This window comes from Heterodontus francisci, chromosome 37, assembly GCF_036365525.1.
Source record: "Heterodontus francisci isolate sHetFra1 chromosome 37, sHetFra1.hap1, whole genome shotgun sequence".
NCBI classification, from domain to species: domain Eukaryota; kingdom Metazoa; phylum Chordata; class Chondrichthyes; order Heterodontiformes; family Heterodontidae; genus Heterodontus; species Heterodontus francisci.
The window spans coordinates 10,868,391-10,881,068 of NC_090407.1; the positions used below are offsets into that span (position 1 = coordinate 10,868,391).

Consider the following 12,678-nt stretch of genomic DNA (forward strand, 5'->3'; position numbering starts at 1 on the left):
ATACTATTTATAGCTCTTTATGGGACAAATTTTGTTAACCCTAAAATATATGGGAAGTATTAAAGTACATAATCTCAGGTCGTTCGTGAATTAATTGAAATAAAATCTCTAACCCAAAATGCCCCCATTTGTATGGCCTAACGAAGACTCTAGGAATTAAAACTTCCAAAATCTGATCAGTATAGCCTTGTTTTGCACTTTTTCTCTTTCACAACGTTCTTAATTCCAACATTTTAACTCTTCAACCCATAAAGTTCCTTAATTAATCTACTTCTCAATCTATATCTTTGGTATAACCTTGTTTAGTCCATACCAGTATTTAAAAGAAGTAACTAAACTACTGCTTTAGACTATAAATTGGAAGAATTCACAACAAATTTTCATTGACATGCTATGAAAGCAAAATATAAGTAATTTGGAACAAAGTGGTATCTTGGACATATCAGTTGATGTTTGGTCAAAATTAGTCTCCAGATGCACCTCCTTGAGGTAGGGGGCAAACATAAGATTTGTGTGGTTTTTCACCCCCCCCCCCCCCCCCCCCCCCCAAAAAAAAAACCAGAATTTCTTTTACTACTTGTACAGGGCAGAGTCCCAGCAGATCAGGGTTCTATCCCAATTTCTGGTCTCCAGTGGGTGGTACATCTGCTCTAAACTCTCTCTCCAACTACCAGAACCTTTGAAGCCAACATGTTATTTTAAGAAGGTCTACAATTACAGTCCTGGGTGTGATTATCTAACTCTGTATAGGCCAGAATCATTCAGTTTTGTGTGGCTCAATTGCTTTCACAATACAAACTCAGAGGCAGCTAGGAAATGACTCTATTACAGACCAAAGAGACAAATGTGATAAAGATGATGAATGAAATGCCAAGCACAACAACTGTCCTGAATTCATCTCTCATCCAAGTGTCCAATAGTGCTTTTCTTCAAGGAAGGTTTATTACTCCTATGAGACACTTTCCTAATGGTTTCAGCAAAGCTGGTGGAAGGCTGTTGTTGCTCATGTTGGGACCCTAGAAATGCTTGTGGCTGGTGTCTAGATGCTTGTACCTGTGAGGACTCTGCTACATACTGCTGTACTTCAGCTGCTGCTGGAGCAATCTAACTGAGCTGACTTTCTGGCACAATGGCAGGTATTGGCAGAGGAGGTTGCAAGGGAGCATACGTGCTGACATCCTGAAGTGATAACATGTGCTGCTCCTGTTCTGCCACTGCCACTCCTGCATGCCTGAGGTTGATCGGTTTCACTGGTCTGCATTAACAGGAAATGTGCATGAGGTTGATAGACAACACTTTGTGGCATGCATAAATGGGTCATCTATCTGGTATAGGGCATTGTTGGTAACTTTGCCATGGCACCTTTCTTAAGGTTTGTCATTTTCTTCCACATATATTCCTTGGTCTTGTGTTTGCTCACAGAAGGTGACAGCTGAAGGGGCAGTAAAGTGTTCAGCTCTTTACTGAGCAGAATGCCCTAGATTAGCAAACACAGCAGCTTTGTACCTACCTCATACAGCAGTTTCTCCTCTTCATCATGCATCAAACAGATGACTTTGTTCCAGTGCTGCTTTATCACTTGCAGAGAGACTCCATCTGCTACTTTTTTTTGTTTGCCCTCATTTATTTTATTCCTCACCACTTCTATTGCAATCCCAAATATTTCCTGCCAGCCAAATATTTTTTGTTCTCCACATTCAACCTTTAAATAGTAGTCCTGCCACAGAGTGAACTCTTAACAATAGGCTGTTGGAACTCTGGGAATTAACTACACAGAAGTAATTTAGGCAGGTTCCTATTGCGTGTGTCCAAAGTGTAGGTATGAATGAATTTTCCATGCTGCCCCTCCATGCTCAAAGTCAATCAGGTGAGGAGTGTCAAAAGGCTTCCTCTTGTCCCTCTCCTTGTTTGAGCGCAATAGGGTTTATTTCTTTTAAACCGTGAATGTGCTTACCAGTTCAGTGAGTGTTTAACCCTTTTTGTGCTATGATCTTTAAAAAAAAACCAACAATCGGGCAGGTTTTCGTGAGTTTAAACAAAAAAGAGATTAGTTTATTGTGCTTAAAATCAACCTGATCTAAGTAAAAGTAATAAACTATGCTCCAACTTTATCTCTCTCTCACAAGCACATAGACTCACACACATACACGAGAATCACACACACAAATAGGTTACAGAGTGATGAAGAATAGATTGGTTGGATTACAGTTTAGAAAAAACAAAAATAATGTACAGTTTGTGGGGTCTGGTCATTCAGTTGTCTTCCAGCTGAATTCGTGATCCTGAAGTTCCTGGCTGATAGAAGTGCCCCCGCCCCCGCCCCCCCCCCCCCCCCCCAACCCGGTTCAGCGTTTTCCAGGAGACAGTGGTGTAGATGGCTTTCTCCCCAGAGTCTCTGTCTGTAGCAATGATGGGCTTGGATGTTCTGCAGTTCGCAGACAGCATTCAAAACCTGCAGTATTGCCCAGAGAGAGAGAGAGACAAACACAGCCCCACTGGGGTACTGCACTGATTAGCTCTCAAAGCTTGTTTCGTGTGTCCAAAAGAAATTCCAAGTTTTCAGAGATGGACAGACTGTCACATGATTGTCTCAGTGTATTCTCTGTTGCACGTTAATGAGATTCAAGTCTCAGATTTTCGATCTCTTTCAGGCCTTATTGTTTCAATGATTATCCGCTGGAGGTTCGTCTCCACTAAGGTTAATCTTCCAAGATGGCTTTGAATGTCTTGCTAATGAAAGCAATATCAGGTAGTTAATTCAACTGTTCAAGCCATTGTTCTGGATGAGAGCTATTTAGACATGCGACTCCATATATCTTGGAATGGGAGGTATTTCAATGCAAATTGTGGTGGCTGTCTTAGCTGCTTGCTTTCTAAAATGTTGAATGTTGTATTCCAGCTTTCCTTTTTAAAAGTTTAAGGTAGGTTTCCAACCAATGAATTAAAATCATCATTCAGCATAGCACGTTTCATGATAGTTATTAGATAATAGTTCACTTGGGACATATTTTGTTACTTTCTAGTCCATTGGATCAAGAGCAGAAATATGTGCCTAAACTGAGTGCCGCAGTGCTATGCTTTAAGTATTGGTCTGCTTGAATGTTAGTTATCTTGTAAAACATGAAGCCAATAAAATGAAAAGCCTGAGAATTAGAACATACATTTCTGTGTTATGCCTTGCAACTTCAAGAATGCTGTTATGCTTCAGGTCAGGCACATTTCCTTTACCGCGCCACATTTTCTGCTCTTGCGAGCTGCATATAGTATTGAACGGTGGGTCGTGGGCATTTGCTGAATAAAATGTTTAATATTTTGAGTACACTTAGATATAGATCCTTTAGGGAGACCAATCTTCTATTCTTTTGTTATAGGAGAAACCGTTACATTGCAGGAAGAAAAACCTTATATTGCTAGACTGGAGTACTAAAGGGAGCAGCTCTCCTTTCACTTGTCTGATGCAGCTGCATCTCCATTCAGTAGTCTCATTCAACACACTCCATCCCCACAAACATCAGCATGGAATTGCAGAATCATTACAGTGCAGAAGGAGGCCATTCGGCCCATCGTGCCACACTGGCTCTCTGAAAGAGCAATTCCCTCAGTTCCGAAGAAGGTTCACTGACCCGAAACGTTAACTCTGCTTCTCTCTCCACAGATGCTGCCAGACCTGTTGAGTATTTCCAGCATTTCTTGTTTTTATTTCAGATTTCCAGCATCCGCAGTATTTTGCTTTTATTCCCTCAGTTCCATACCTGCCTTCTCCCCATAACCCTGCACGTTTTTCCTTTTTCATATAGCTGTCTAACTCCGTTTTGAATGCTTCAATTGAACCTGCCTCCACCACGTTCTCAGGCAACACATTATAGGCCTTAACCATTCACTGCGTGAAAAAGTTCTTCCTCATGCCACTTTTGCTTCTCTTACCAAATACTTTAAATCTGTGCCCTCTTGTTCTTGATCCTTTCACGAATGGGAACAGTTTCTCTCTACTCTGTCCAGACCCCTCATGATTTTGAATATCTCTATCAAATCACCTCTTGGCCTTCTCTTCAAGGAAAACAGTCCTAACTTCTTCAATCTATCTTCAGAAGTGAAATTCCTCATCCCTGGAACCATTCTCGTGAAACTTTTCTGTACTCTCTCCAGTGCCCTCACGTCTTTGCTAAAGCGCGGTGCCCAGAACTGGATGCAATACTCCAGCTGAGGCCGAACTAGTGTCTTCTTCAAGTTCAACGTGACTTCCTTGCTGTTGTACTCTATACCCCTATTAATGAAGCCCTGGATACAGTATGCTTTGTTAACTGCTCTCTCAACCTGTCCTGCCACCTTCAATGACTTATGCACATAAACACCTAGGTCTCTCAGCTCCTGCACCCCCTTTAGCATTGTACCCTTTCTTTTATATTGTCTTTCCATGTTCTTCCTACCAAAATAAATCACTTCACATTTCTCTGCATTGAACTTCATCTGCCACATGTCTGCCCATTCCACCAACTTGTCTATGTCCTTTTAAAAACATAGAAAATAGGAGCAGGAGTAGGCCATTTGGCCCTTCGAGCCTGCTCCACCATTCATTATGATCATGGCTGATCATCCAACTCAGTAACCTGTTCCCGCTTTCTCCCCATACCCTTTGATGGCTTTAGACCCAAGAGCTGTATCTAACTCCTTGAAAACATACAATGCTTTGGCCTCAACTGCTTTCTGTGGTAGCGAGGTCCACAGGCTCCCCACTCTCTGGGTGAAGAGATTTCTCCTAATCTCAGTCCTGAAAGGTTTGCCCCATATCCTTAGACTATGGTCCCTGGTTCTGGACTCCCCCACCATTGGGAACATCCTTCCTGCATCTACCCTGTCAAGTCCTTTTTAGAATTTTATAGGTTTCTATGAGATCCCCCTCACTCTTCTGAAATCCAGCGAATATAATCCTAACCGACTCGATCTCTCCTCATATGTTAGTCCTGCCATCCCAGGAATCAGTCTGGTAAACCTTCGATGCACTCTCTCCATAGCAAGAGCATCCTTCCTCAGATAAGGAGACCAAAACTGCACACAATATTCCAGGTGTGGCCTCACCAAGGCCCTGTATAATTTCAGCAGGACATCCCTGCTCCTGTACTCTAATCCCCTCGCTATGGAGGGCAACATATTATTTGCCTTTTTTACCACCTGTTCGACTTGCATGCTTACCTTTAGCGACTGGTGTACGAGAACACCCAAGTCTCACTGCATATTCCCCTCTCGGTTTATAGCCATTCAGATAATCTGCCATCCTGTTTTTGCTACCAAAGTGGTTAACCTCACATCTATCCACATTATACTGCATCTATCATGCATTAGCCCACTCACTCAACTTGTCCAAGTCACCCTGAAGCCTCTCTGCATCCTCCTCACAACTCGCCCTCCCACCCAGTTTTGTGTCATCTGCAAATTTGGAGATATTCCATTTAGTTCTCATCTAAATCATTAATATATATTGTGAATAGCTGGGGTCCGAGCACCGATCCCCGCGCTACCCCACTAGTCACTGCCTGCCATTCGGAAAAAGACCCATTTATCCCTATTCTTTGTTTCCTGGCTGCCAGCCAATTTTCTATCCATCGCAATACACTACCCCCCCAATCCCATGCGCTTTAATTTTACACGCTAATCTCTTATGTGGGACTTTGTCGAAAGCTTTCTGAAAGTCCAAACAAACCACATCCACTGGCTCCCCCTCATCAACTCTACTCGTTATATCCTCGAAGAATTCTAGTAGATTTGTCAAGCATGATTTCCCCCTTTCGTAAATCCATGCTGACTCTGCCCGATTCTACCACTGTTCTCGAAGTGCTGTGCTGTAAAATCTTTGATAATGGACTCTAGAATTTTCCCCACTACTGACGTCAGGCTGACTGGTCTATAATTCCTTGCTTTCTCTCTACCTCCCTTTTTAAATAGTGGGGTTACATTAGCTACCCTCTAATCTGTAGGAACTGTTCCAGAGTCTATAGAATCTTGGAGTGCTACACTATCCCCCTCCTCAGTTCACAATGCTTCCAAGTTTCGTATCATCAGCAAACTTTGAAATTGTGCCCTGTACACCAAGGTCCAGGTCAATAATATATATGCCAGGAAAAGCAAGGGTTCCAACAGTAATCCCTGGGGAATGCCACTACAAACCTTCCTCCAGCCTGAAAAACATTCATTAACTACTAATTTTTGTTTCCTGTGACCCAACCAATTTTGTATCCATGTTGCTGCTGTCTTTTTATTCCATGAACTAAATGTTTGCTCACAAGTCTTTTGTGTGGCACTGTATCAAACACCTTTTGAAAGTCCATGTTATGACCAGGTGAGAAAAGGGTCTAGGGATTCCCTCTCGGCCTTTGCCTGGTTTGACCATAAAAAGGTTTAATTTTTAAAAACACTTTTTAGCTCTTCCTCAGTGAATCCTTGTTCTCTGCTGTCCAATTATATGGCAAAGAAATCAACCAAACAGGGTTTCTTAGATTTAAACAAGAAAGGTGGAAGTTTATTAACCTTAAACTCTAATTCGGTTAATGACTACTAATACTCCACGCAACCACGCTAGCATGCACATGTGATAAACACATGTAGGTAGAGACAGAAAAGTAGAAAGAATAAAGGGGAAAAGTTTGAGGCAATAGCTGGGATTTATTTACAGTCCTTTGAGTTCGGTTTAGAGTCTTTGATTGCTGATAAGTCTTGCCGTTTCGTTGGGGCCCAGTGCACACTTTAAAACCTGTTTCGATGTAGGTGTCTCTTCTCTCGAGGTTTAAGTAACTTCATTGGGTCCGGAGATTCATAGAGAGAGAGCTAGTGAGGAGAGAGGCTCTCTTCTTCCAAGTTCAGTTGCAATCTGACAAGCTGTGCTGTGAGCAGTTCAAATAAAAACCTGGGCCAGCAGGTTAGTCATGTGACCAGCTGTTTTAACAAACTCCCGCGTTTGTGGATTCTCCATCTTAGCAGACACACCCTGGAATGCTGGCTTTCTTACACATTCAGTGTCTGGTGATCAAAATCCATTTGGGTTAATTGACTCAGGGTGCCTGTTCTATTGTCTCCAGGCACTGTCTCTTAGTATGCAAATGTTTTCCAGCCACTGCTGATCTGTCTAAACAAGTCATCTCTTCCTTCCAGCAACAGTTTAAAATTAATGTTTGGATGACAAAATTAATATGCCTCATTCTTGGCAGGTGGGGTCTTCATGACTATGTACACCACATCAACAGCATTGCCCTCTCTGTTATCTCCTCTAAAATCTCCAAGTTAGTTTTCCTGTAAAATCCCTGCTGGCTTTTCTTCATTCTGGAGTTTTCAGCTTTTTTTAGGGGGGAGGAGGCAGTCAGCTTTTGCTGACTTTTAAAGTTGGCATATATGATTACAGAAAATAATGAGAATGGTAAGCAATCTTAGTCAGTTTACAAATACAGGCACAGTTAACTTTCTATTTGCAGCATTCTCTTAGGAATTTCACAATTATAAAACCATAGGGAAAAAAGCATTGCTATTGTCAATACAGATGCATAAGAAGTGAGCATACTCCCTTAAGTTACAATGTATGATCTAGTCCAAGTGACTATTGATTTTGTCCCAAATTATTTTTTCTGAAAGTTTTCCCACCGCTGAAATTAAACTGACTGGCTTGTAGTTGCTGGGCTTATCTTTACACCCTTTTTTTTTGAACAAGGGTGTAATGTTTGCAATTCAGTATGCTGTATTACACTTCTGTGTACTAAACTATACCCAAGATGTGCTTTATTTGTGATGTGTGTGAAAATGCCACAAAGGTATAATTAAATGATGAGTTTGAGAGTACTTTGGACATGCACAATCGGAACTTAGAATTTGAAAGTAGACCATCAGGTCTTCTGTTTGAGCTGAATATAACTACAGGTAGTGAAAGGCAGATATCTATAATTTTCAGAAAATATTTAAACTGATGTGTTTGAAAAGGAAGAAAATTATTTAGTTATTCTACCAGTGATTACAGTATATGAACAGTTAGTATTCTTGGATGTTAATATTTGTAATAATGCTTTTATTTGATATAATATGGAACAAATTATCTTCATTAAATTACAGCATCTATTAATAAGGATAGTAGTTATCTAAAATGTATACCAAATGCAAAAAACAGTTAGACATTTGCAAAAACAGTTGTGCAATAACAGTAATGAGTATCATTATTTATATCCTCAGTTTCAGTATATTAGTAATAACAGATAATGCTTGCCATGAAGTAGTGATGTAATAGAATAGATATTAAAAGGACACAACCACCTTTTATTGAATTAAATATGATCTTACGTACATTGAGAATTCAGTTGCAAAGTTTAGACGCAAAATGCACTAATTTTTTTTGGAAATGCTATTATGGTTGTGATCATGTATATTCAAAAAGGAAATTTAAACTCATCCATTGCTATTTATGAAAACAGCAGAGTAGTGAAGGACTCTAAATGTTGATCCAGGCCTGGTGCTTTTTAAATTGTTTTTGTTTCTCTGGTTGCCGTTAGTGTTTTTATATAAAAGATCTTATCTCGGCTTGAAAACCATGCACACTACGTGGGAGTTTAAGCAGCAGCGTAGAGAAAAGGTTACAGGTTCTAATTTTAAAGATATTGCAACCACTGAGTTGTGATAAGCTAGATCATACATTGTAACTTGAGGGAGCATGCTCACTTATCTTTCTATGCACCTGTATTTGCAATAGCAACGCATTTTTCCTATAGTTTTATATAATTGCAGCATTCTCTTAGGAATTTCACAAATAGAAAGTTAACTGTACCTGTATTTGTAAACTGACTATAAGATTGCTTACCATTCTCATTTTTATTCTGTAATCATACATGCCAACTTTAAAAGGCAGCAAAAGCTGACTGTAACCCACCCAAAAAAAGCTGAAAACTCGAGAACAGCCCCGATAATAAGACTGTCATAAATACTGGGGGTTCTTCCCAGTCAGCAATCTTTCACGTCTATCCAGGATTCCCAACGATCTTCCACCGAAGTTACAAGGGAGAACCCCTGAGGAAAGTCATGGAAAGAAACAAGGCATTATCTGAGCTTTGTAACTGAGGCTATAGGAAAACCCAGCATTATTGTTTCACTTGTATTGGATAAAAGACTATACCTACCCAAAGGGAATGCTTCTCCTGACCACACATTAAAAGAATGCAAGCCGCTGCCAGACACCCCAGCCCCATCACCCCCTTTCCAGGCTTCACCTTCTGACCGGGAATTCGGATGGGATTGCTACCACTTATTCCACATGAAAATGGTATCAAGGGAAATTATCAGCTCAGTGCGAAAATTTCTGGAATAGCTTCGGAAACTTCGTTGTGGGTGGCCACGTAAGTTTAGAAAACATGTTTGTGCAATTTCTTAGTAAAATAGTTGTTAATTTGTGTCCGATATGATTTATGTCATTGTGTCACCGTCTGGTTTATCAAACGTTGTAAACAAAGTAAAGTCTCTTGCAAAACACCATGTGGTGAACTGAAAATTCAGTTAGGTAGAATTGCTTATATTAGAGGTAGCTTATTTTAAAGAGGTTAGTTCCATTCGCCTTTCATCAAAGGGAAGGTAGGTTCACACTGGAATCTGAGTAATTCAGAAAAGAACCTGAAACCTTCAACCATGTGCAGAAACGAATCCTTTCATTTGTTTCCTCCGACAAAGTATTTGATAATTAGTAGACTCTTGTGATAACTGCTTCCAAGCAATGCCGCAAGTATATCATTACTTGCTATCCCTAAATGCCTGACGGTAACCAATAAAAATATTTTACGTGACCGTTCTTATAGCTCAGCATATTAAAAATGATTAACTGAATCACACTGACTGGGAAGGCTCCAGTCTTTGCTGAATTAACTGATCTAGGATGACTGTAGAGATGCTACTGGATTAGCGAAGGGAAATTGTTCTGCATTCCTACTCAGGGTTGCTGTGCAGGGACCCCTGCTGGAAATTACATATGTGAATGTCAGCTGAGAACAGGGTTTGGGATCGTCTGTAATTCTATCTGTGATTGCTTGTCCTGCTGACACATTGTCCCCAATGTTTACTGGGAGTGAGCGGCGGCCAGGTGCAGATTAGCGGTTGGGAAATCGGGAAGAATGGGTTTCCCCTCCCGTCCGAACGGGTTTAACAGCAGGGCCTCATTACCATTTTTTGGAATCCATTTCTCGACCGCAGATTGAGAGGCTTTCCGGGTGTCGGGCGGGTACCAGGCTGCAGCCGGGGAGGGGGGTAGGGAGAAGTGGGGGTCGAGGGTGAGGGGACATCGATAGGGGAAACCGCAGATATAGGAGGAGATTATTGCGGGGGCTGGGGCAGGGAGTGGCTGGAAAGATCCAATTTAGGGAAACAAGACCACACTGGGTGTTCCAGGAGATCGCTGGGGGGCCGTCGAGCATATGAAGAGGTGGCAAGGAAGAGATGCGGGCGGTGGTTCGATTGCTGGGGTGGTGAACAAGGTAGCTTGGAACGCCGAGGAGGGAAGCACTCCTGCTCCTTCTGGCCTATAAGCAGTGCTGGAAAGGCACTTTTATCTCTTGCATTCAGAAGTCTTTGCCTCCTTTCAGCAGTCTGGCTTGTATTAAAGCTGGAACAGAGAGAGAGAGAGAGAACAAAATCAGAAAACAGCCGCCTTATTAAAATAATTAAATGAGGGACCTGCCTCTGCTGAAACCAGACGTCGGCGAGGCTTAACTGGGTTCAGGTTTGCATTTTTTTATTTTAACTTCCCACTCAACCCAAACCTACCCGCTAGGGTTAAAATTACTCTGTGTAGGCTTACAAATGACGAATGCCTAATTTGGGCAAAGCAACTGGACCAGTACAAGGGATCAATCGTTTCAGCTGTGTAACAGAGAAGGGGAGAAAATTAGTGGAACATGAAAATTACTTTCGCCCTTACTCTGACCATCAACTCAACTTCCTATTCTCTACTCTAGTGCTATCTATCTCTCCAAGTATTCTGTGCACCTTGGTATTCCTCTCTGATATTTCTTCCTGGTTCCCACACCCCTGCCAAGTTAGTTTAAACCCTCCACAGAAGCACTAACAAATCGCCCCACAAGGACCATAAACGGGATTTACGCATGGAGGCAGAGGTCATAGTTGAGGCATTGTGAATAATTTGCATCTGTCTTTACCAAGGAAGAAGATGCAACTCTGGCAGTGGTGAAAGAGGAGGTAATTCAGAAACTAGAAGGGTTTAAAATTGATACGGAAGAGGTATTAGGCGGTCTGTACTTAAAGTGGATAAAGCACCAGGACCAAGGTATGAGGCGCGAGTTGGCTATGATGAATTGGGAAATGTTACTTAAAGGGATGACGGTGGAAAGGCAATGGCAAACATTCAAAGAGCGCATGGATGATCTGCAACAATTGTTTGTTTGTGTCTGGTGCAAAAGTAAAACTGGAAAGGTAGCCTAACCATGGCTTACAAGGGAAATTAGAGATAGCATTAGATCCAAGGAAGAGGCATATAAATTTGCCAGAAAAGAACAGACCAGAGGATTGGGAGCAGTTTAGAATTCAGCAAAGGAGGACCGAGGGATTGATTAAGAAGGGGGAAAATAGAGTACGACAGCAAGCTTGTGGGGAACATAAAAACTGACTAATAGTTTCTATAGGTAGGTGAAGAGAAAAAGATTAGTGAAGACAAATGTAGGTCCCTTACAGTCAAACAGGGGAACTTATTTTGGGCAACAAAGAAATGGCTGACCAACTAAATGCATACTTTGGTTCTGTCTTCACAAAGGAGGACACAAATATCATGCCAGAAATGGTGGGGAACACAGGGTTTAGCGAGAAGGAAGGACTGAAGGAAATCAGTATTAGTAGAGAAATGGTGTTGGGGAAATTGATGGGATTGAAGGCCGATCAATCCCCAGGGCCTGACAGTATGCATCCCAGAGTAGTTAAGGAATTGGCCCTAGAAATAGTGGATGCATTGGTGGTCAGCCAAGATTCTATAGACTCTGGAACAGTTCCTACAGATTGGAGGGTAGCTAATGTAACCCCACAATTTAAAAAGGGAGGTAGAGAGAAAGCAGGGAATTATAGACCAGTCAGCCTGACATCGGTAGTGGGGAAAATTCTAGAGTCCATTATCAAAGATTTTATAGCAGAGCACTTCGAGAACAGTGGTAGAATCAAACAGAGTCAGCATGGATTTACGAAAGGGAAATCATGCTTGATAAATCTACTAGAATTCTTTGAGGATTTGATGAGGAGCCAGTGGATGTGGTTTATTTGGACTTTCAGAAAGCTTTCGACAAAGTCCCGCATAAGAGATTGGTATGTAAAATTAAAGCGCATGGGATTGGGGGTAGTGTATTGCGATGGACAGAAAATTGGTTGGCAGACAGGAAACAAAGAGTAGGGATAAATGGGTCTTTTCCGAATGGCAGGCAGTGACTAGTGGGGTAGCGCAGGGATCGGTGCTAGGACACCAGCTATTCACAATGTATATTAATGATTTAGATGAGAGAACTAAATGTAATACTCCAAATTTGCAGATGACACAAAACTGGGTGGGAGGGTGAGTTGTGAGGAGGATGCAGAGAGGCTTCAGGGTGATTTGGACAAGTTGAGTGAATGGGCTAATGCATGGCAGATGCAGTATAATGTGGATAAATGTGAGGTTATCCACTTTGGTAG

The 12,678-nt window shown here is 41.6% G+C and overlaps 1 protein-coding gene across 5 annotated transcripts in view; it reads left to right on the forward strand.

Moving 5' to 3' along the window:
- The window catches only part of ptpn11b (protein tyrosine phosphatase non-receptor type 11b), a 197,853-nt gene that overhangs the window by 100,148 nt on the left and 85,027 nt on the right, over positions 1-12,678 (forward strand). The window contains exon 1 of one of the 5 annotated variants that reach the window (XM_068017062.1): positions 9,031-9,359. The exons of the other annotated variants lie outside the window; for them this stretch is intronic. Within the exon in view, the coding sequence (XP_067873163.1) occupies positions 9,253-9,359 (107 nt within the window). The 5' untranslated portion in view covers positions 9,031-9,252. Of the gene's footprint in view, positions 1-9,030; positions 9,360-12,678 lie in introns of those variants that run through there. 5 annotated transcript variants of the gene reach the window in all.